Genomic DNA, 26087 nt, shown 5'->3' on the forward strand with positions numbered 1-26087 from the left:
TTGATAAGACGTTGCAAGCTTTAAATGTTTTCCTATGCAAATACAGGGATTGTTTGTTTTAATTGGGACTAAGGAAAAGTTTCAGAGACCTTTTGGTGAATGGTTGATACAGCATCGCTGTCATGTTGTTTTACTGCAAGTAGACGTTTTGCCTATAATGGCCAAGGGACACTAGGGTTAAAGCGTTTCATATATTTGAGTAATCGCTGATATAGATATATTCTTAGTTCATGCATAATAGAGAGATCAGAGGTAAGCAGAAAGGTTTTTGGGGTTTGTGACCCCAAATATATATATATGGAGGCTGAACAGAAGAAGGTGAAATGAAATCATGAGTATTGTATTGTGTAAGGGCATTTGATGCTGTTACACAATACAATACTCCTGATGAAGTATGTTTAGCCTATTGCTGTTTTTGTGCAAGAAAATAGAGACAAATATTAGCTTTTGTAAAGATACCAATACTTATCAAAGAAGAGAGTATAACCCCACTGTGATTTAATGTGAACTATTCAATGTAACAATTTAAGTCTAGAAAGCTTGTTTTGTGGCAACGTGGCCTGTAGGAAAATTAAAACTATAATCACTTTGAGGTTTATTATTGTTATGCTACTTTAATGTGTTTCATTTATATATGTTTTAATCCTTAAATGCCCTTTTTTGATTTATGTAAGACACTTCAGTGATGTGTGATGGTGTCACACCATCTGCTCAACTAGATTTGCATGGCCGTCTTCAAATCCAGTCCTACTGTATATTGTGCTAATCAGATCAATATTGACTGAGTTATGGCCGTTTGAAGTCTTAAACACTGCTATACACAGACACACACACACACACACACACACACACACACACACACACACACTCACACACACAACACACAACACACAACACACAACACACACACACACACACACACACACACACACACACACACACACACACACACACACACACACACACACACACAAATACACATACACGTATTTAGAAGCTTGTGACGGCATTGGTGTGAGAATGACAGAACAAATATGCAATTCATTACAATATTGTCTGCCGTAACACTTTCTGCTTTGTATTTCTGTATATAGGCCTATCTATAATATTTATTTTTGTTTGTGTTTGGGGACTGTGATCATCTATTTGTATTTTTAGTATGTTCACAAACTCAAATGTGAGTGTAAAACACCCCCTTATCATTGACATAATCCTTCAGATAACAGAAAAGCTAAATTGTGTTTTTCCTCCTATCACGCAAGTGGTTCTGATTTTAAAGGTGTCTTCTCACTGGCGCTGTATTCAAGACCACCAAAATGAGGAGGGTGAGACCGAGTCAAGGCAGGTCGGGGGGGGGTTGAGACTGAGTCAAGGCTGAGAGTAGAACAATTTGAATCCTAATTGTTACTATATCATAACTATAAGACCATAGAAATGTGGTCTTGGGAACAGGGTTGATACTTGTCTTGACTCCTACAGCTCTGTTTCTCACAGGAACAATGCAAAACAATGTGATTTTTACCTGTCTGATTTCCATTAGGACACAACCAGGGTCAAAGTGTGGTGGTGTTGAGGTTTATTATGTTGGTAATTCTTCTGCCTGGCCCATGGTCTCACTGAGAGACTTTTACTAGTAAGTGGAGTCATATCATGTATTATATCTACTTTACTTTCTCACGCTATTCTCTGAGAAGAAACCCTTTGCATAGGTGGCTCAAATTGCTTCCTGCAAATGTTTTCAATTGTTATTGTAAAAGATTTTTGAAGATTCCAATTTTTTTTCTTCCTTAAAACACATTTTCAAAAGAATTTCAGAAATAAAATAATTAAAAACCCTTTTAAGAAATAGTGAAAATAGCAGATGTTGGCTATTTTCACTATTAAATAGGGCTCGGTGCGGTCACAAGGAACTTTAATTCCGCCTATTTGGGCAGATTCCGCCAATGCTTTTCAAAGGGAACGGAGCGTTTTCTTTTGCGGACATCCTCGAAATGCAACAAACCGCTCCGTTCCCATTGAAAAGCATTGGCAGAATACGCCTGAATAGGCAGAATCAAAGTTCGTGTGACCGCACCCTAAGTTCTTCATTCATTTATTTTTTTATTTGGGTCATGGGAATTCCCCTAACTGATAGACTTCTGCTAGGGAGTGGAATTACTTGTGCTAGGGAGTGGAATTACTAGATAGAATACTGTATTAGTCAGAAATGCAAACAGCATGTGATACAGTCAGACATTTAAGCTAAAAGGATAACACAAAAAAGTACTCTGGACTTGTTTCCAGTGTGGTCACATCTCTATTAGATCTAGTTTACTTTCATTCATAATATAAGCAGTAAACACAACATAACTCACAACACCAATAAATGAATAATAATAATAACTTTATTTGTATAGCACTTTTTAAAACAGGAGTTAAAATATCTAAAATAAAACATAAATGTAAAAGCCTAAGGATAAGGATTGCAGAGCTAAGGAAACATTTAACACAAGTCCTAACAAGTGAAAAAACACATTCTAGCAGACTAAGAGGAGTCTAAAAGAAATGCAATAGTCAATACGAAATACATTTCATTACAGACATGTGCCCATATCAACAAACAGACACATACACGCATACACAAACATAGTTATGCCAAAATGAGGTGATCTAGGGGAAGGCTTTCTTGAACAGATGTGTCTGACTCTGAACAGAAGTGAAGGATGATGACACAGAATTGGCTTTTTTGATTGCCAAGAGTAGGGCGTTCCATAGCCTAGGTGCTTGGACGGCAAAAGCCCGGTCACCCATAGTGACTGGGCGTGTTTTCGCCCCCCCTAGCAATAATGGCTGGATTTGTCAAGTCAGCATCAATTGCCTACCTAACTTGTAACTACAGGAAGATCAAAACTATTTCTAAGATTAGTAGTATAGTATTTGTGGAAAAAAATATTTAAACTTTGAGTTGCAAATCAATCTCAAATACAATAAAACATTTTTTTCTTTTTTTTTCTCAAACTATTCGCTAAGAAGAAACTCACTGCATAGAAGGCATAAAACAATGGTTACGTATGTAGCCACGGTTATGAGAGCGATTGGATCACTCCAATATGATATATCCCTCCCTAGACTAACAGATTACTCCGTATACGGGGGTGTACCGCGGCTGGGGGCGGCGCTACGCACCTGCCCAAATACCTACCCGGCACACCCTTCTTCCTTGTGTCCTTTCGAGGCGCGCAAGGACACCGCAAGACGATTGGATTGATCCAATTGCTCACATAACCGTGGTTACATACGTAACCATCGTTATGTAGCGCTATATTGGATCACTCCAATATGATATCACAGTATCAGATTAATCAGTGAACTAGGAAAAAGAACAAAGCTTAGACTCACCTTCAAGAAGGGGTTGAGCTCAAGTTCTCAACAGAGAGCTGTTGCCCGTTTACACAGAAGCAGAGGCAACCCCCAAAACGGCCTGTTCCACCTGGTCGGAAGGGACCACATCAGCAATAAAACCTAGCAAAGGTGCTAGGTGTCGTTCAGTTGGCCGAGACACAGACATCAGACAGGGGAACCCCCCGGAACTGTGCCCAAGAGGTAGCCACACCCCTGGTGGAGCGTGCCACCAGAGAGGCCGGCAAAGGCCGACCGGCCAACCGATACGTGCCAGTGATGGAACCAACAAGCCAATGCGAGAGTCTCTGTTTAGAAAGCCTCTCTGGGCACAAGTCACTGCGGGCACCACCTACATCACCCTCACCCGAGGAAGTGATGTAGGCCGATAAGTATAACGGCCTGTTCACATGATCGGAGGACAGCACCTTCGGCAGAAAAGAGGGGTCAGGTTGGAGGGTGACACACATCCTGTCAGGACCCATCCAAAAACACTCTGCACTCACAGAGAGTGCATGGAGCTCACTGACTCTCTTAGTGGAAGTGCTAGCCCCCAGGAACGCCACCTCCCACGAAAGGTGCCTAAGGGAAATAGAGTCCGTCAACACGTGCGCCCGATTATGAGCTCTTAGCTGCATACGGGGCAAAAGACAGAACCATGCGTAGGTTACCTACACACTTGCTGTTTTCATATTTTATCAAGAAAAGACCCACTGTATATAGCCGAGCCAATATGGGGGTCTAACCACTGTGACTCAACACGCAGGCCCGAACACAAGCTCTCAGCTGTATTCGAGGCAAAGACAGAAACATGTGTAGGCTTCCTACACCTGCTGCATATACTGTCACTCGCCTATGTATTAGCCTGTGGTCTCATACAGGGAGGATAAAACAGTGTATATTCCTCTTATACTTACCAAGCCCCCTCTACAAAGCTTCAATTAGATGGGGGCAAAACACTGTAATGCAACACTCATGCTCGTTTGTTAGCTCTCAGCCTTATAGACCAATTATTTGTTTACCAACATTGAGACTGGATGCACAGGTGATTGTTTCACGCAATCAATTCAAAACCTGTTGTTTTGGGGTGCGCTGGTTTCAGCAAACCCCAACCCCCTCTTGTGTGTTGGCTGGTGAGGCGCGTCCTAGCGAGACCTGATAGAATGGGTTTCATTGCGCGCATACTTTGCACGCATACTGGTTCTTATCAGTGTGACGTCGTCTGTTAAGGGGTCTATACGACAGAACTATGTGCGTATATACATCACTGTGTAACATAATCTCCCACTCCCCTGTTTATTAGCCCATGGCCTCATACAGGGGGGGATTCGTAAAACAGGACTGTATAGTGTGTGCTTGCGACTTGAACGTGTTCTAGATCGAGATGCTCAGACCTGTTCACTGCGGAACACACAGGGAAACCCAAAAAGCACGCCCGTACATGTGGTCAGTTTCACTCGTGGGGGTAGAGGGATCCTCAAACCCCGCTCACCCGGAGCACACGTGTCTGTGATTAACAATACGGCACAGCCGCGTGAGGAGAAAAACACACACGCACGTGTGTGTGTCTCAACTCTGGGAAAAACCACAAAGCCGCCTAGGCTAACAATACACAGCTTCCCCCAACTTGTTACAGGGTAGGTCCCGGAGAGGCAAAAGGGGAGGGTTTCGGCAAACAGAGACACTAAGGACAAGAAACCCTCTGCGCCGCAATACAGGATGACCGAACCGTGTATCGGCCACTTGTTTGTATACGGGAAAACCTGCAAACAATGGCAAACTCCTAAACGAGACGGCACAAAGCCAGAATCGAGTCTACAACAGAAGCACTCAATGGAGGGGCTTAGCCCCGCCAAGCTATTGAATAGCTGCTGAGTATACTTCTGCACAACAAGAACTTACCAAGCGAAGAAATTCACAGAGTTCCAGAGTCCACCTCATCTTCCTCACGCCGAAGAAAGTAAGAGGAAGAAGGCTGTGCCGCTTAAGTATTTGGGCAGCCTGTGCGTAGCGCTGACCCCAGCCGCGTTACCCCCCTGTGTACAGAGTAATCTGTTAGTCTACCTCGGATGCCGCCGTCACCGTGGAGGGATACAGTATATCATATTGGAGTGATCCAATATAGTGCTAACAATGGCATATATTCAGTACATTTGAACATAAGGAAAGTGCAGTAACAAGTTAAAATAAGCATTGATTATAAATATTTTAAATATTTTGCAGATTGTTACAAGCTAAGACTGTTTTTACCTAAAAAGTTAATTAAGATCTATCCACAGTATCTGCTTATCTATCTGTCTGTCAATCTGTCCGTCCGTCCGTCCGTCCGGCCGGCCGTCTGTCAGTCACCTGGTAGATTAATATTATCCATTATAACATAATAAGGTAACCTATAGGCGTGTTGTGGAATTTGCAGTAAAGTGTTGTTCTTCAACTTCAGGACGCTCTTGTTTCGTGGGTTGAGTCTTCCAGCGCAGTTGAAAGTTAGTTACTCCCTGGTTGGCTAGAGATTCACGTAACTGGAGAGGAATAGAAGACATGAGAAGGTCTTTCCTTTATTTTCATATGTGTATATATATATATATATATATATATATATATATATATATATATATATATATATATATATATACATATATATATATATTATTTTTTTCCTTGGAAGCATTAAACAGCCTTAAAGGACGACTTCACCCATTTTCTCTTCATCCCTTCATTATATCTACATATAATAGGTCCTCACTAATGCTCATGCTGATATGGTACCATTTCTTTCTACTCGGTCTGTGTCTCATAGGAGGACTGTGGACAGTCCAAAAACCCGTCTACCAGTGACATCATCGTTAGGCAGGATTTGTTTTTCCAACAAGATTTCAATTTTATTATTTCGATTTTTACTAACGAGAGAACAATGGCTTCTATTAATGCATTGCAACTTTCCAGGAATACAAAGCCTGCAGTTTCTATTAGCTTGGATTCCCCATCGATGATGTCACAGATAGGTTTCTGAACTGTCCACAGCCCTCCTCTGAGACACAGACTGAGTAGAAGAAAATGGTACATTTTTATCATGAGCATTAGTGAGGACCTATTATATGAAGATAGGTTGAAAATGGGTGAAGTCATCCTAAGAGTTTATTACCTGTTGTAAGAGTTGATCATTAATGTCTGGATTTGTCATGTCAGCGTTAGTCTGAATCTTTATCCTTATCACCTTCCCTTCCTGAATAACTGCTCCCAAAACACACGCGCACACACACACACACACACACACACACACACACACACACACACACACACACACACACACACACACACACACACACACACACACACACACACACACACACACACACACACACACACACACACACACACACACACACACACACAGAGACAATGATGATCTTGATCTGTGATAAAAACTTGAAACCTGAGTCGTGTTGTGGAGAAGACTCACCTCTGTGGCAGAAGAACGCTAACTTTGTAGCACATTCTACATCACCCCACATAAACTGTGGGGACATCACGGCTCCACAATGTTCCTTTCCCCACCCATTATTGGGCTCGTTATCAGCCCAGTGTGTGAAGGAGAGGTTGCTCTGGTCAGACCATGTCCATGCTACTCTGTAAAGGCCGATCCATACGTATTCATTTGTTTCCGATAAAGACACAACTTGGTTGTTCTCTTCAGCATTTTTGATAACAGCCAGGTCTGTGTAACGATCTCTGCAGTATTGCTGGGCAGCCTTCCATGATGATGCCTTCTTGACTAAAATATATTTCTGCTGGACTCCATTATCTAGGGAAGAGAACAGTGAAACAGTGTCACGGTATTCACTTGCTATGCATTCCATGTACATAATGCATTATAAACATAAGCTACTTATAAGGCATTATAATCTGCTCATAAGCCTGTATAATCACAGTTATAAGCACTCATTAATACTCTTAAGGCTTTATAACTGTAATCATAACACATTGCAAGCTTATTATAATGATTTATAAGTATCAAATATTATAATACTTCTTAATTGCTACCAAATGTTTTTCCCATTGACGCAATCTGCGTATATGTGCATGCATGTGTGCACAAGTGAATGCACACATGTACATAGATACCAGTCTGTGTGTGTTAAGTGTGTGTGTTGATTGTACAGTGTAGACAATAAGTTCTTACCATAATAACAGACAAAAGGTTTTTTGCCTTCACAGGTTTCATCAAACCAAAAACCATCAGGACTGATCGTCACACAGAGCTGTTTGGCTGAAGAATAATTTGGATCGCCAAAACCCCAGTTATGATACTCTGTCCTAATCGGTGCATCAACGGCTGACCATCTCCAAGAGTTGACATCATGGCCTATGGTTTTCTTCCAGGATTTGCGGTCATCATACAGTCCAAACCACATAACGTTGCCATCAGAGTTGACTGCTTTCAGACTCTTCACATCTTCCATGTTCTCTATGGTGGCCAGGTCAGTGTACTTCTCTCTGCAGTAGCTCTGAGCATCGTTCCAGGTCATTTCCAAGTTAACAAAGTGATACTCACGAAGCACACAACAGGAGGGTATGTAGAATCCTGAAGGTCAAGAATAGTGGATTTAGAGCTGGATACATTAATATTTAAAAATACTTTTTAGCTTTGCTTTGGTCTGGGAAGTGAAAACGACATGTTGTTGTGTTTTGACATTGCTATTTTTAATCCATTAATTGAAAGAAAATTTTGGAATATCATTATAGCCCAATGTACTGCTGTAATTTTCAATCATACATGAATACAATCTATATAATGCATAATGATTCTATTTAGAATATCATATATTTCATAATGTATGTATATACAGTTGATAAGTCCAGCTGTATATCACTGATGTTTGTATATCACTGACACCAGTGTTAATTTTGTCAACTAAAACTGATGACTAAAACTACGACTACATACATTGACAATTTCGTCAACAATTAAAAACGACACTATAATGTCAGGGAGGGACTAGTGGAGAAGAGATCCAGTAGAACTAAGGCAAGTCATTTTATGCTTGGTTGTGTGCGGTTGTCACGCTCCAAAAATAGCTCAAAACGTGTCGCTTGTAGATCTGCTTTTTTCGGTATTATTATTACCCCAAAAATACATTTTAAGTCGACTAAATCAACTGTAGATTTAGTTACTAAAACTAGACTAAAACTAAAACAAAAACATTTCAAGTGACTAAAATATGACTAAAACTAAATGAAATTTTATTAAAATGACTATGACATCTTCCCAACTGTGCTAAAATTAAAGTGTTATAATGTAATACTTATCCTGACAACAACATCCACCTCCCCTGGTAACAACAACACCATCATATATCACTCATGCGTTTCCCAATCCTTAGTTTAGCTCTGATACCAAACACCTGGCCTGCACAAAATGATGCAAACCATGAAGATTATCATCTGGTCAACTATTGTTTCAAGCGGCTTGAAAAGTAATTCAGTGCCATGTTTACCTATAGTCAAATCCAACTGCCATCTCAATCTCTCTTTGTCCATATTGTTTATAAGCAAGAAATAAAATAATACAATAATTGCAGTTTTGTCTTATACAGTCTTTGTCTTATACTGTATGTTACTGCATGTTTTAATACAAATGGTCAAAACTCTTGAAATGTAAAAAGCTAATAAAACAAACAAATAACAAGATACTCCATGGTCTTACCAGAGAGGAGGATGATCAGAAGTAATGTATGATCCATGACTTCTCTGTGAGGAAATAAACAACAACAGTTCACATCAGAATCAGTTTCAATGTCACATCACGTTTACATGTAAATCAGTGGATATAGATAATCAGCTGTTCACAATACACAGACAGGATTAATTTATAGTGTGACTCTAATGTTCATAAACAAAACATCATAACATTACTTCTGGCATAAAAAGAAAAGAAAAAAGAAAATATCCTTACGTACAGTGTGTGGCCAAAAAGCTTCAAAACAGATTTATTTTAATTCATTAAAACAGTTGAATGATAAATCTACGGAATAGATTTGATTAAACTTTCAGATTTAACTGAAATCTGAATTACAAGTGTATTTTATACTCAAACTTAAATGTAAAACATTTAAGAAATTACAACATTTTCCCATCAAATTCTTCCTTTTAATATAAGAGGACACTGGCATACCATACCAGTCTTCTATAAATATCTTAAAAGCACTTTAAAAAGTAATTAGTAATTAAAAGTACACTCACCATGAAAACTTGATGTCTGGTGTTGCAACTGTTGATTGTATCAAAGAAATGTAACTATGGAGTAAATCTGCAGAGCTGGATACCTTTCCCGAACTTTGATAAGTCACCTTTATTATATAGAGAAGTTGCAAACGTTTATTTTCATATGCAAATGAGGTCATATGGTGATTGGGTTTATGGAAACGTTTCAGTCGCCAAGGTGAATACTTACTACAGCTTGACTGTCATGTTGTTGTATTGTTTCCAAACATTTTCCAACAACATCCAAACATTTCCAAGACAGCCAATCTACAAGCCTTGCAACACATTGCATCTTGACACTTTGTGAGCTTGTAGATCGACTATTTGTGAGAAATTGTGAAACATTTTGAAAATGTTTGGAAATCTTTACCCAGAATCAAATGCCCAAAATAGGGAAGTGAATGCAAAAAATATAGCAATAAAAGGAAAAGGGAAATATGTATTGGAGTAAGATAGATATAGAGACATCAGACCTTTGGGGGACCGGGACCCCAAATAATGTTCTGGGAAGACAAAGTGTGGAAGCTGAACAGAAGAAGGTTAAAGGGATATTTCACTTTCAAAAACACTTTGGGTCATTTTATCGTCTACTCTGGCTTTTGGGAGCCCCCTGGACAGTTTTTAAGTGGCTTGATTCAGTATATAGATATTTGATATTCATAACTTCAAACTCCATTTTAACCATGTTAGTTTCATCGGAAACACCCGTCCTTGGTTCTGGTGACTGATAATGTCCTTCTAATACGCGAGGAGACGTTTTTTCAATTCCTTTTTTCATTTATTTTGAATATTTTGAATAATTAAAAAAGGTACAATAGAAAAAAAAAATGAAATAAGTAATCGAAAAAACACGGGCCCCTCACGTATTGGGAGGGCAGGATGAGTCATCAGAACCAAGGTCGGGTATTTTTGATGAATCTAACATGTTAAAAATGTAGTTTGAAGTTATAATGGGTTTGCATAGGTAGGCCTATAGGATAAAATGAATATCAAATATCTAAATACTGAATCAAGCAACTTAAAAACTGTCTGGGGTGTTCACAAAAGCTTGAGTAGACGATAAAATGACCCAACAATGTTTTGAAAGTAAAATATCCCTTTAAGTGCTCTTACACTATAGATGGGTTTCCGCGCGACGTCATCACAGAGCAGAGTGTGCAATCTGCGCATGCGGGAGGTAGAACGACCCGGAAGTGCCATTCACTCTATTGTTATTTTCGGGATTTAGATAGGCATAATGCTGCTATTATAGGCATAATAGGCATAATGCTGCTATTATATACAGACAGATCCAACTTCCGACAAATCATTTTTATTGAGTAAAGAAGATATTACAAACTGCATCATTTAATCTACTTTCATTAAACCCGGTGAAGACCATTTATTTTATCAATGTCCAATGGCCAGAGCTGCTGCGGGTAATAGCGCCCTCTACAGGCTCTTCCCTCCACTGCGCGCGCATCATCCTCTCATGTTTACAAACGGGAAACCCATCTATACAACACACCTGATGAAGATATGTGTAGCCTATTGCTGCTAGTGTGCAGGAAAAGTACAGAAACATATTAATAGAGTAGAACTTTCACTTTCAGTCGAAATTTTCACTTGCACAGGAAACCGGGTTCAAATCCAGGATAGAAGAGGAAAGTTACATAATGCAGGTAAACTATATATTCTGCACTTTGACTTTTATTATTTTTATGTGACTTTATTTAATTTAATTTACTCTTGTTTTGTTGTTGCTTTTTCATCCTTTAATTTACTTTTGTTTTGTTGTTGCTTTTTCATCCTTTAATTTACTTTTGTTTTGTTGTTGCTTTTCTTTATCCTTAAATGCCCTTTTTGCCTCATGTAGTACTTTGTATCGTCATTGTGCATGAAAGGTGATATACAAATCCATTTGCCTTGTCTGGGTCATGTCCAGCCATGTCCTCTCCTTTCAGTCACGTTCCCGGTAGCCACACCGTCACGCATCAAATGAAATACTGCAACTATCAATCTCTTTTTAGTTTTTATGGGGGGGGGGGAGGGAATAAACTGCCTTTCCCCCAATACTCTTTTTGTTTTGTTTTGTTTTCATCAAGGGTTTGATTATGGAACACACATCATCACATGACCTTCACCAGTGGTGTAAAGTAACTAAGTACATGTACTCAAGTATTGTACTTAAGTACAGTTTTGAGGTATTTTTACTTTACTGGAGTATATCAAATTTTCAGTACTTCTACTTCTATTCCACTACATCTCATTGTACTTTACTCCACTACAATTATTTGAAAACTTTAGTTATTAGTTACTTTGCAATTATCAATTATTATATTATAAAACATACATTAACCACTTTAGCCTTATTTTATACATAGGCTATTTGAAAATAGCATCGCGACACGTTGTGAGCTTGTAGATCTGCTATTTTCAAACATTTTAGTACTTTTACTTTTGGTACTTTAAGTACATTTTGATACCAATACTTTTGTACTTTTACTCAAGTAAATTTTGAATTCCGGACTTTTACTTGTAACGGAGTATGCCTATATAGCAGTATTGATACTTTTACTTAAGTAAAATATATGAGTACTTTTTCCACCACTGACCTTCACATGTTGCCTCTGAGGTCAGAGCAGGTTTCATAGATCAGTAGTTCGCAAACTTTTACATGTCAAGGACCACCAAATTGACACCTGTACTAGACCTGTGCCCCTTCCATGCCAATGAATGACCTGATTTTAACTTAGGCTACTTTAGCAGGATAAGAGCTGGGTTTCCCAAATTCCCATTGACATTAACACTCTAATAAAGACACTGCCAGACAAGGTTAAACCAGGTACCAAACAGTGGCGGATACAGAACGTGCCTAATGAACTGGGCCTGGAAAAATCTGTAGAGGGGGGCAAAGCATTTCTACGATGCAACTTTTTGCATGTATGACAACCCATATGGGTACATGGGAACATGCTTGTGGAGCTGCACTTTATTGCCCTACAAAACCAAAGTGCAGTAACGCGGAAAAGGAATCCAAGGAAAAACCAGTGGAAAAAATATTTTTTACAACCTATGGTTCAAGAGTTAAAACATAAAGCGGCCTGGTATTTAGTACCACCATGAAGCCGATTTGAAAAATGTGGCGATGAGTGTCTTCGTTGGCCTACTGGAAGTGTCCAAGCAAAGACATACACGCGCACACGCACACATGCGCATGCGCGCGCACTCATTATGGCATTGTTTACTCGGTTAACTATGGGTGCCTCTAACTACCAAAGACCCCAGAATTGATCTACAACACCAAAAAGCACAGTGTCATTGTCAGCAGACAACAGAGACATGTGTTTTGGGAACTATTCTGACATTTACAGTATGTTTCAGAAATGTAGCAATTCACAAACTGTATGAGTATGAAACAAAAGTTTCACGGAGACGTACAGTACAGTATGCAATTCACTACACTATTGTCTGCCATAACGCTTTCTGCTTTGTACGTAAGTGTGACATATTGCTATTTATTTTTGTTTGTGTTTAGGGACTATCATCATGTATTTACTGTATGCGTAGTTTGCATTTTTTAGCATGTTCACATACTCAAAGGTGAGTGTAAAACACCCCTCTTAAACTATAACACCATAGAAATATGGTCTTGGGAAGAGGCTTGAGACTGATATTTGTCTTGACTCCTACAGCTCTGTTTCTCACAGGAACCATGCAAAACAATGTGATTTGCACCTGTCTGATTTCCATTAGGACACAACCAAGGTCAAGGTGTGGTGGTGTTGAGGTTTATTATGGACAGTAGGTAATTCCTCTGCCTGGCCCATGGTCTCACTGAGAGACTTCTGCTAGTAAGTGGAGTCATATCATTTATTAAGCAATAAAACACATTAACATAGATTTCTAACGTGCAATATTATTTGTGTAAAGTATTAAAACGTTAAACTGTAAATCAACAGATCAATCTCAAATACATTTGAAACATTTTTTATCACAATATTGACTAACAACAAATATTTTGCATAGGTGTCTCAAATAACATATACCCAGTACACTTCTACGTAAGGAAAGTGCAGTAATATGTTAAAATAAGAATACATTGCAAACATTATACCAAATACCTTTTTGACCTGAAAAGGCATCCATGATATATAGGTCGATCTATCCGTATCTATCTAACACTGTCTGTCTGTCTGTCTGTCTGTCTGTCTGTCTGTCTGATTAAGAAGTTAACCTAGGCTTGTTGTTGAATTTGGAGTAAAGTGTTGTTCTTCTACTTCAGGACTCTCCTGTTTCGTGGGTTGAGTCTTCCAGCGCAGTTGAAAGTTAGTTACTCCCTGGTTGGCTAGAGATTCACGTAACTGAAGAGGAATAGAAGACATGAGAAGGTTTTTCCTTTGTTTTTTCATTTCTCTCTCTCTACCTCACACATTGACTGCAAAAAGACCGGGACATAGTGTGTGTGTATATATGTTAAAGTTCATGTGGGAAAACCGGAACGAGGAGTGCTCATTTTTCCGGCACAGGAGACCTGGGCTGGGCGGCGTTTACTGTAACGTGTGTGTGTGTGTGTGTGTGTGTGTGTGTGTGTGTGTGTGTGTGTGTGTGTGTGTGTGTGTGTGTGTGTGTGTGTGTGTGTGTGTGTGTGTGTGTGTGTGTGTGTGTGTGTGTGTGTGCGCGTGTGTTTGTGCGTATATATATACACACACAAACACACATATATATATAAATATATATTGTTTGAATTATTAAACAGCCTTAAGAATTGATTACCTGTTGTAAGAGTTGGTCACTAATGGCTGGATTTGTCAGGTCAGCATCAGTCTGAATCTTCATCCTCATCACCTTTACTTCCTGAATAGCTGCTCCCAACACACGCACACAAGCACGCACACAAGAACACACACACACACACACACACACACGCACACACACACACGCGCACACGCACACACACACACACACACACACACACACACACACACACACACACACACACACACACACACACACACCACATTAAAATTTAGAAAATATAATTTACATAATATTATTATTATAATTATTACCATTATCTTGACCTTTTGCGCTAAAAACCTGAAACTTTGCTGTATTGTGGAGAAGACACTCACCTCTGTGGCAGAAGAATGCATACTTTTCAAAACATTCAACATCATCCCAAGTAAACTCTGGGTAATACAAGAATGCACAATGTTGAAGTAGACGATAGTTATCGGGCGTTTTATCTTTCCAGTGTGTGAAGGAGAGGTTGCTCTGGTCAGACCATGTCCATGCTACTCTGTAAAGGCCGATCCATGGATTATAAGAGAGAGTTTGCAATAAAGACACAACTTGGTTGTTCTCTTCAGTATTTTTGATAACAGCCAGGTCTGTGTAAAGATGTCTGCAGTGTTGCTGGGCAGCCTTCCATGATAATGCCTTCTTGACTAAAATATATTTCTGCTGGACTCCATTTCTATCTAGGGAAGAGAACAGTGAAACAGTGTCACTATGGACCAAATGCCTGCAGACCATTTATGAACTTTTTAAAGTCAAATTAATCTGTGTATGTGTGCATGCATGAGAGCATAACTTCCTGCCTGTGTGTCTTAAGTATGAATAGATTGTTTTGATTGTAGGCAATATGTTCTTACCATCATAACAGACAAAATATCTTACCTATTCACAAGGTCCATCACTCCAAATACCATAACTACTGATTTTCACACAGAGCTCTGTGGCTAAATAGTGTCACCATGAAACACATGCCAGAAACAATTATATCATTTTTAATGTAAAAATCAATCTGTGTATATGTGCATGCATGTGTGCACAAGTGAATGCACATACAGTATGTGCATGACTGTGTTAAGTGTGTTTGTTGATTGTACAGTGTAGGCAATGACTTCTTACCATCATAACAGACAAAATATAGTTTCTCTTCACAGGATGCATCATCCCAAAAACCATCTGGCCTGATTACCACACAGAGTGATGTGGATACAGCATAATTTGGCTCGCCAGAACCCCAGTGATGATACTCTGTCCTGATCGGTGCATCAACGGCTGACCATCTCCAAGAGTTGACATCATGGCCTATGGTTCCCTTCCAGGATTTGGGGTCATCATACAGTCCAAACCACAACCATTTATCTTTGCCATGATAGACTTCTTTCAGACTCTCCACATCTTCCATGTTCTCTATGGTGGCCAGGTCAGTGTACTTCTCTCTGCAGTAGCTCTGAGCATCGTTCCAGGTCATTTTCAAGTTAACAAAGTGATACTCACGAAGCACACAACAGCAGGAGGGTATGTAGAATCCTGAAGGTCAAGAATAGGGGGATTAGAGCTGGATACATTAATATTTGTTTTAATATTTGTTTAGTAATTATTTTATTTATTTGCTTTGGTCTGGGTAGTGGAAAACTATATGTTGTTATACTTATGTCTTGATGTTATTTTTTATTCTAAACCGTTAATTGTATTGAATTAAATATTGGAATATTGCATGTTGTTTGCCATAGCCCAGTGTACTTGATGGTATATCTTTCAATCATACATGAATAAAATAAATAGCACATAATGATTCTATTAGAATAAGTCAACTTTACAGTGCATGTAATTAATAGATAATAAAATAAGACCAGAATGTGCCTGACTGGTATTGCATCAAACACTGACATTAGAACTGGTTCCAAGTTGGAAATATTGGAACCAATGTCAGGATATAATTTGTCGGTACCAAAAGTAGAATTTGAAAATACATGCCGGTGGCATTCACAAACTCGTTAAATTTGTATCCAGTCACTTTTGCAACCAAGGACAATCATCATCAATCAACCTCAAGATAATTGTCATGAGGACCCCCTCGAAAATTAGATGCTTTATATCAAGGGACTTATCCTCTAGTGACATTTCTAAATAAATAGTTTGAATAAATTATGATTCTTGTCTTTGGCAAAAGGGACTGGATTATCAACTATATTAAAAGTTAATAACCACTTAAGCACTACAGACTTGTATATCAGATGTGGACAAGCTTTTCAAACACATGATCATTCAGCTGTTTTTCAAGGTTGACTGATCACCCAGACAGTGAAAGCCACCACTGCTTTAATGTGTTATTAAAGGCTGCAATTTAGAATAATTGAAGCATAGTATAATAATAAAGTCAATCATTTCATAATAAAAATGTACAAATAATGAGGCAATTATTTAATATAATAATAAAGTTTAGGGAAATTCTGATTTTCGGGGTGAAAGTTAATGATAGTTGTTTTGGAACAACTGAATTGATCACCTCAATAACTCAAACACCCCTGCACTTTGTTGTATGATAAATAGTGAAAACAGCTGATCTACAAGCCACAACCTGTCGAATAGCAACACGTTGTGAGCTTGTTTTTCTTTATTTTTTTCATGTGCCTAAAACAAGGACACCAGGGTCATGTGACTAAATAAATAACATAAGGACCTCAGGACTTTTTAAAAAGAGTTGATTATTACAGCAGTCATCTTGTATCATTGCCTGACCCGTCTTCTTCCCGACTGTGCTTATTGTTCAAGTGGGGCTTGAAAAAGCAGTTCAGTGCCCTGTTTTCCAACTGAAATCCAATTGTCATCTCAATCTCTATCATTGATGTCATTATTGCTTATAGGCAACAAAGAATTGTAGTTTAGCAAAGAGCTGTCTTTGTCTGTTATGTTTTAATACAAATGGCCAAAGGCACTTGAACTTAAAATGCTAATTAGAGTGCAACGCCAACAACACACTCCATGGTCTTACCAGAGAGGAGGATGATCAGAAGTAATTTATAATCCATAGCTTCTCTGTGAGGAAATAAATAGTTAGATAAACAGTTATGACTTTAATGCCGTATAACTTAAACGTCACTATATTAATTATGGCATAAAAGGAGAAGAACTAATTAAATATTATTTACATACAGTATACATGCAAAAAAAAGCCTTGTCATTAACAGAATAGCTTTGTGGTGGTGTACAAAATATATTGATTGTTGGAGCCTCCATTTGTTTTTAGAAAATGAATTAAAAACATTTGAAGGATACATTATACCAAATATATTTTTGTTCAACTTTTAGATTTAACTTTGCACTGTGTATTTTATACCCAGAGTTAATAAACTACAGACTACAAAAATATTGAAAGGTTTTAGCTGCCTTACAGAACATTCCCTATAGCATCATTATGCTCCAATCTTTTTTTATATAATCGGCCACTGGAATACCAGTCTTCTAACCAGCTGCCTGTGAATAGATAATAGAAAAAGTACACTTACCATTTGAAAACTGTGTGTGGTTTCATAAAACAAATGAACGATGGAATAAATCTTTCAGAGCTGGATACCTTAACCTGAACTTTGATGAGACACGTCTATCTTATAGTGATGTTGCAAGCTTGCAAGCTAATTATTTTCATATGCAAATACGGGGATTTTTAGGATTAGGATTATGGAAAATGTCACCTTTTGGTGACTACTTGCTGCAGCTTGGCTGTCATGTTGTTGTCTTGTTTCCAAACATTTTCTAACAACATCCAAACATGTCCAAGCATTTTCAAGATGTTTCACAATTTCTAGAAAATAGCCTGTCCAGCTCGCAACGCAACACATCGAGCTTGTAGATTAGATATTAGGGGACTGGGACCCTAAGTAATGCTCAGGAATCACAAAGTGTAGAGGCTGAACAGGAGAAAGTTAAATGCTCTTACACAATACAACACACCTGAAGATATGTGTTGCCTATTGCTGATAGTGTGCAAGGAACAAAAGAAAAATATTCATATGGAGTAGAACTCCACTGTAATTTAATGTGACATATCCAGTAAGGTTTCAATATTTAATTCAACTATAGAAAGCTTGTTTTGTGGCAACCTGCAAGTCGGAAAAGTATATGATGTTATTATAACTATATTCTGCACTTTCATTATTTTTATTAGAGGTGTAAAGATACTGTCATTGTATTGATGTATTGATTTTGAGATCCAAAGATGTATGTATTGATTTAAGATCGTTTTTCAATGCAAAGAATTGATGGTATCGATACTAAGAACTTAATGCGTTATTTTTAGCATGCTGAGACAAAGGGGTTTAGTTACTCAACGCAGGGTTCCATATACTGTAGCTACTGTACACTTGGTCTATCAATAAATGAGTGCAATCTCTGTGTTCATATCAAGGTGTGAGTTGTGTGTTCAAATAAAATGACATTGGCCGCGTTTCCCAAAGAGATTCGTAGAGATGCTGCGTTGAGATCCTGCGCAGGTTGTACGACGGGTCTAACGTGCGTCCACACAATCTGCGCAGTACCATAGCAGGCACGTAGATTTCAGGTCATGTGTAGCCTACGCAGCTTGCGTAAGAGCCTGGGACCCGGCGAAACCTATGCTCTACCCTCATTAGTAGCAGCTGGTTGTGCCCAACGTGCAATCGGTTCCCACGTCCACGGCGTTACGTGTCTGCTAAAACTACATTTGGGAGACAGAATGGCGTATCCTACTCTCCTCCTACTTCTGCGAGAGGCGTAGCCCTGCAGTGCTGTCCTACGAAGCAGTTTGTTACTAGCGCCCTGGGGCGCTAGTAACACCCATCGTAGCGAAATAGATCTATGAAAAGACCGACTACAAACACACACACACACATATAATTTACACACACACACACACACACACACACACACACACACACACACACACACACACACACACACACACACATATATATATATATATATAAATATATATATATATATATATATATATATATATATATATATATATATATATATATATATATATATACACACACACACACAACGCGGGCAGCTGCGCTGCTTCTAGCCCTGATTCAGAGCGTTAGTGGTTACAGCCACACATGTCCGTAAAGCGTCCGTCAAGTTTCTGTACGGACGCCGGAAGTCCCATCCACTCCCATGTTAAGTTTAAAACCGGAAGTACCGTTCCGTTTTTTTTTTTAACATGGGAGTGGATGGGACCTCCGGCGTCCGTACGGCAACTTGACGGACGCTTTACGGACATGTGTGGCTGTAGTTCACTAACGCTCTGAACCAGGGCTTCGTCCTCTATATGCATGAACCCGAAGTTTACAAATTGTACTCTCACGGATGATCCGATCGTCTGATAAAAATATTAAGCATATGCCAAGTTAACTAAAGGTATATAAATGATGCTGAGCTAAACATGTTTACTTAATTTCGAAGTTTTATAGTTAAACGTTATGATGAAAGTCCCCAGTTCCTCTCACAAAGTGACAGCTGTTGCGCTCGCCATGAATGGTTAAAACATCTTTTGAAACTAGCAGATCTACAAGCTCAAAACGCTTCACAAGCTTGTACATCTGCTATTTTCAAAAGATTTTAATACATATTAATTTTGGGAAATGGGACATTCTGCATTCCTTTTGGTATTTTAAGTATATTTAATTTACTTGCATAATGGGGACACTTTAGTGTTTTATTTACCTTGCAGATGTCAACTCACCACTGTAATTTCATTCATAAATATATTATTCAAAAGTTGTATTTGGAGTGGACTGCTTCAGGACATCTGACAGTTGCCTCTGGTATTTTTATGATCCATTTCACTTTCGCAAAGGGTGTTTAAACTGCAGTGTAGCTAGGACAGCCCTACGTAGTTTACGTAGGCTTTACGTAGACTTCGTCCAGGAGGTCTTTACGTCTATGCTGTCTCACGAATGTAGTTTTAGCACACACGTAATGCCGTGCGCTTGAGCACCTACGACGATGGTGCCTCCTGAAGCCAGGTTAGATGGCACGTAGAGCACACACAGCTGCTACTAATGAAGATAGTGCGTGGCGGGGTTGCTACTGCGCAGGTGCGTGGAGGCTCTTACGCAGCTTCTAGGCTGCACATGAGCTCAAATTCGTTTGGGAAACCTGGCCATTATATTTGCCAGAAAATTGCTGTGTTTACTTATTTAGGTATACATAATAATGAAGTTGCGCCTTCAAATTCTTCACTAGCCACACTTATGTATCACACAGATTGAATCATTGGGCTAAAAAGTTGCTGTATCGATTTTAAATGATTGAATCGTATCGTACCGCCATAAATGCAACTTTATTTTATTTATTTTAAATTCGTCACTCTTTTTTATCCTTAAATGCCCTTTTTCCATGTGGGAAGAGAAATCATGACTATATCTGTTGTTGTTGTTTTTTTCTTTTTTTTTTCTTATGTTTTTGTAATGTTTTTTCTGTTCTTGGTTGTCATATTGTTATTATGTATTTGTATGATTTCTATGTGATGTCTGTGATGTGATTTGCTCTGTTTTTGTTTGATTATTTATAGACATTTAATACAAGAGCCATATTGTTGTTGTTATGTTATATAATTGAAAATGCCAATAAATATATATATATTTTTTTAAATGCCCTTTTTCCTTATGTAAGGTACACTTTGAATTGTCAATGTGCATGAAATGTGATATACAAATACATTTGCCTTGCCTTGTCTAGGTCATGTCCAGCCATGTCCTCCCCCTTCATCAGTGACGGAAGAAGTACTCATATTTTTTACTTAAGTAAAACTTTTACTCAGATCAAAAAACGAGTACATGACCATTGCGTGTGCCATTCGGACATTTGATAAACTATATTTTCATGGCCGTGTTCAAATCCAGTCCTACTGTATATTGTGCTAATCAGATCAATATTGACAGAGTTATGACTATTTGAAGTCTTAAACACTGTAAGACTGCTGTACACACACACACACACACACACACACACACACACACACACACACACACACACACACACACACACACACACACACACACACACACACACACACACACACACACACACACACACACACTCATGCACACAGTCAGGTAGCCAAATACACTCGTATTTAGAAGCTTGTGACGGCATTGGTGTGAGAATGCACTGATTAATGATTGATCAAATATGCAATTCACTACAATATTGTCTGCCGTAACACTTTATGCTTTGTACTTCTATATGTAGGCCTATCTATAATATTTATTTTTGTTTGTGTTTGGGTACTGTGATCATCTATTTGTGTTTTTAGTATGTTCACAAACTGTAAAACACCCCCTTGTCATCGACATAATCCTTCAGATAACAGAAAAGCAAAAGTGTGACTGAAGGTTTTTCCTCCTATCAGGGAAGTTCTGATTTTAAAGGTGTCTTCTCACTGGCGCTGTATTCAAGACCACCTAAAGTGAGGAGGGTGAGACCTAGTCAAGGCAACAATTTGAATCCTAATAGAGACCATAAATTCTAACAATATCATAAAAGACCATAGAAATATGGTCTTGAAAACAGATTTCAGACTGCTATTTGTCTTGACTCCTACAGCTCTATTTCTCACAGGAACCATGCAAAACATTTGATTTGCACCTGTCTGATTTCTATTAGGACACAACCATGGTCCAGGTGTGGTGGTGTTGAGGTTTATTATGTAGGTAATTACTCTGCCTGGCCCATGGTCTCACTGAAAGACTTCTGTTAGTAAGTGGAGTCACATCAGACTCAGTATGAACGATGAATGAATACAAAAATAGCTCTAAATATAGATAAATGCATTTATTATAAGTATCTACCTAGTAATGAAGTGTAGTGTAGTTTGGTGTAGTTTTTGTGGCAATACTCTTATATTGATACAGTATTATCAACGGAAATTGAAGAAAGTTACATTTTCTTTTAGATTATTGTTTTTGTCCTTTTTTGTCTTTTTGTTTGTTTTTTGTTTTTGTTTGTTTGTTTGCTCTTTTCTTACTTGGATTAGTAAACGTATATATGACATTGTTTTTCAGTTTTGTTAAATCAAAATATGAAACTGTGTTCATGATCTGTCTTGATATTTGATTTTGCATTTAAATGAGGTAGGCAACATAAGCAACATAAGCCTACACCTTTTTCGGACCATTTTAATGTGCATTACTGATATGTACTGTACTATACTTGATTATCTAAAAGGACCGAATATAAACAAACTAAACCTTAAGCTACCATCTGTATTAGATCTAGTTTACTTTCTCACTTCTTTACTTTCTCTCAATTCACTTACAATAAACCCTTTGCATATAGGTGTCATAAACAAGTATTTAAAAAGATTTTCGATATTTGTTTTGAAGGCAAGAATTGACTCCTACAGCTCTGTTTCTCACAGGATCCATGCAAAACAATGTGATTTGCACCTGTCTGATTTCCATTAGGACACAACCAGGGTCAAAGTGTGGTGGTGTTGAGGTTTATTATGTTGGTAATTCCTCTGCCTGGCCCATGGTCTCACTGAGAAACTTCTGCTAGTAAGTGGAGTCATATCATGTATTATATCTACTTTACTTTCTCACGCTATTCTCTGAGAAGAAACCCTTTGCATAGGTGGCATAAACAAGTGTCTCAAATTGCTTCCTGCAAATTTATTGTTATTGTAAAAGATTTTTGAAGATTCAATTTTTTACCCCTTAAAACACATTTTCAAAAGAATTTCAGAAATAAAATAATTAAAACCCTTTTAAGAAATAGTGAAAATAGCAGATGTTGGCTATTTTCACAATTAAATAGGGCTCGGTGCGGTCACACGGAACTTTAATTCCGCCTATGTGGGCAGATTCCGCCAATGCTTTTCAAAGGGAACGGAGCGTTTTCTTTTGCGGACATCCTCGAAATGCAACAAACCGCTCCGTTCCCATTGAAAAGCATTGGCAGAATACGCCTGAATAGGCAGAATCAAAGTTCGGTGTGACCGCACCCTAGTGCTTCATTCATTTATTTTTAAATTTGGGTCATGGGAATTTTCCTTTTGGGTCTTGAGCTGAAATGTTTGTGAACCCCTAACTGATAGACTTGTGCTAGGGAGTGGAATTACTAGATAGAATACCTTATTAGTCAGAAATGCAAACAGCACGTGGTACAGTCAGACATTTAAGCTAAAAGGATAACACAAAAAAGTACTAGGGACTTGATCTAGTTTACTTTCATTCATAATATATGCAGTAAACACAACTTAACTCACAACACCAATACATGAATAATAATAATAACTTTATTTGTATAGCACTTTTTAAAACAGGAGTTAAAATATCGAAAATAAAATAAAACATATAAATGTAAAAGCCTAAGGATAAGGATTGCAGAGATAAGGGAACATTTAACACAAGTCCTAACAAGTGAAAAAACACTTTCTAGCAGACCAAGAGGAGTCTAAAATAAATGCAATAGTCAATACGAAATACATTTCATTTCAGACATGTGCCCATATCAACAAACAGACACATACACGCATACACAAACATAGTTATGCCAAAATTAGGTGATCTAGGGGAAGGCTTTCTTTAACAGATGTGTCTGACTCTGAACAAAAGTGAAGGATGATGACACAGAATTTGCTTTTTTGATTGCCAAGGGTAGGGCGTTCCATAGCCTAGGTGCTTGGACGGCAAAAGCCCGGTCACCGTGTTTTGGCCCCCCCTAGCAATAATGTCTGGATTTGTCAAGTCAGCATCAATTGCCTACCTAACATTGACTTGTAACTACAGGAAGATCAAAGCTATTTCTAAGATTAGTAGTTGTAGTATTTGTGGAAAAAATATTTAAACTTTGAACTGCAAATCAATCTCAAATACAATAAAACATTTTATTATTTTTTTTCTCAAACTATTCGCTAAGAAGAAACTCACTGCATAGAAGGCATAAAATAATGGTTACGTATGTAACCACGGTTATGAGAGCGATTGGATCACTCCAATATGATATATCCCTCCCTAGACTAACAGATTACTCCGTATACGGGGGTGTACCGCGGCTGGGGGCGGCGCTACGCACCTGCCCAAATACCTACGTGGCACGACCTTCTTCCTTGTGTCCTTTCGAGGCGCGCAAGGACACCGCAAGACGGTTGGAGTGATCCAATTGCTCACATAACCGTGGTTACATACGTAACCATCGTTATGTAGCGATATATTGGATCACTCCAATATGATATCAGAGTATCAGATTAATCAGTGAACTAGGAAAAAGAACAAAGCTCAGACTCACCTTCAAGAAGGGGTTGAGCTCAAGTTCTCAACAGAGAGCTTTTGCCCGTTTACACAGAAGCAGAGGCAACCCCCAAAACGGCCTGTTCCACCTGGTCGGAAGGGACCACATCAGCAATAAAACCTAGCAAAGGTGCTAGGTGTCGTTCAGTTGGCCGAGGCACAGACATCAGACAGGGGAACCCCCCGGAACTGTGCCCAAGAGGTAGCCACACCCCTGGTGGAGCGTGCCACCAGAGAGGCCGGCAAAGGCCGACCGGCCAACCGATACGTGCCAGTGATGGAAACAACAAGCCGATGCGAGAGTCTCTGTTTAGAAAGCCTCTCTGGGCACAAGTCACTGCGGGCACCACCTACATCACCCTCACCCGAGGAAGGGATGTAGGCCGATAAGTATAACGGCCTGTTCACATGATCGGAGGACAGCACCTTCGGCAGAAAAGAGGGGTCAGGTTGGAGGGTGACACACATCCTGTCAGGACCCATCCAAAAACACTCTGCACTCACAGAGAGTGCATGGAGCTCACTGACCCTCTTAGTGGAAGTGCTAGCCCCCAGGAACGCCACCTCCCACGAAAGGTGCCTAAGGGAAATAGAGTCCAGGGGCTCAAAGGGCGGCCGAGCAAGTACCGACAGCACCAAGCCGAGGTCCCAAGTGGGAACCAGAGGAGCCCACACCGGACAAAGGTGCCTAACGCCCATCATGTAGCGGGACAGCAATGGGTGCCTACCCATCGGTAGGGCGGCCAGGGCGGCCACGGCCACGTCCAGCAGGGGGGCCCCTGCGCTGTTGATGGCGCTGCCATGAGTGTCCATGGTCTGGCCTCCTTGGAAGGACGGAAAAACGTCCCTGCACCTTAGTCCAGCACTCGCGTAACACCACAACGAACCATGGGGACAGGTGGGGACAAGCAGGTGACCAGCGGCCGGCACTCCCCACTGGAGGCCAAGGGCCGTCGCCACCCTCTCCAAGAGGGGGCGCATGGCGTATGGCACGCTAGCAGCTGGCATCAGGCTAGCGCGGGAGTGGGCAAAAGACCCAGCCGGAGATGGTGCCACCCGGAACATCAAGGCACGGTCACCAAACAGCAGCTCCTCATCACCCGCCGCGCTCACTGCCTCACGCAGGGCAGCCGCCTCATGCCCGAAGCCTAAGGCCTCTGCCGCACGGAGTCTGGGAGGGGGGGCACCCAGAGCAGCCGCGGGGGGACCCCGCCGTCGGTTAGAAAACTGCTGACGGACCACCGAACCCGAAGGGGGAAGGCCACCATCCCGAGGCCTCTGTTAGACCAAGGCCTTTATTTTTCTGCATTTTTTGTATTTATCTGTGATACAATACACACCAAGTGAATTCTTAACGTCTAAGGCTTGCAAAGCATGGAAAACAACAACGTAAAA

General features: G+C 39.5%; 1 protein-coding gene across 1 annotated transcript; it reads right to left on the reverse strand.

Annotated features, from left to right (window-relative positions):
- Positions 1 to 5721: 5721 nt before the first annotated feature.
- LOC308073545 (macrophage mannose receptor 1-like) lies at positions 5722 to 9699 on the reverse strand. The gene is made up of 6 exons (XM_080412497.1): positions 9619 to 9699; positions 9083 to 9126; positions 7559 to 7960; positions 6839 to 7180; positions 6521 to 6609; positions 5722 to 5897 (listed from the first exon to the last, which is right to left on the reverse strand). Exons 2-6 carry the CDS (start codon positions 9117 to 9119, stop codon positions 5769 to 5771), a joined length of 999 nt encoding a protein of 332 aa, XP_080268623.1. The 5' UTR covers positions 9120 to 9126; positions 9619 to 9699; the 3' UTR covers positions 5722 to 5768.
- Between the last annotated feature and the right edge of the window lie 16388 nt (positions 9700 to 26087).

The sequence above is a fragment of the Gymnoscopelus braueri genome (assembly GCF_963280865.1).
Source record: "Gymnoscopelus braueri genome assembly, chromosome: 2".
NCBI classification, from domain to species: domain Eukaryota; kingdom Metazoa; phylum Chordata; class Actinopteri; order Myctophiformes; family Myctophidae; genus Gymnoscopelus; species Gymnoscopelus braueri.

What these genes read in the sequence shown, in the direction of transcription:
- LOC308073545 (XM_080412497.1), bottom strand. Translation starts at nt 9,119, where the DNA reads ATGGATCATACATTACTTCTGATCATCCTCCTCTCTG. An exon ending in ACCTTTTGTCTGTTATTATG is followed by an intron (nt 7,181 to 7,558) that starts GTAAGAACTTAT and finishes TCTCTTCCCTAG; the next exon opens with ATAATGGAGTCCAGCAGAAA. An exon ending in ATGATCAACTCTTACAACAG is followed by an intron (nt 5,898 to 6,520) that starts GTAATAAACTCT and finishes ATTCCTCTCCAG; the next exon opens with TTACGTGAATCTCTAGCCAA.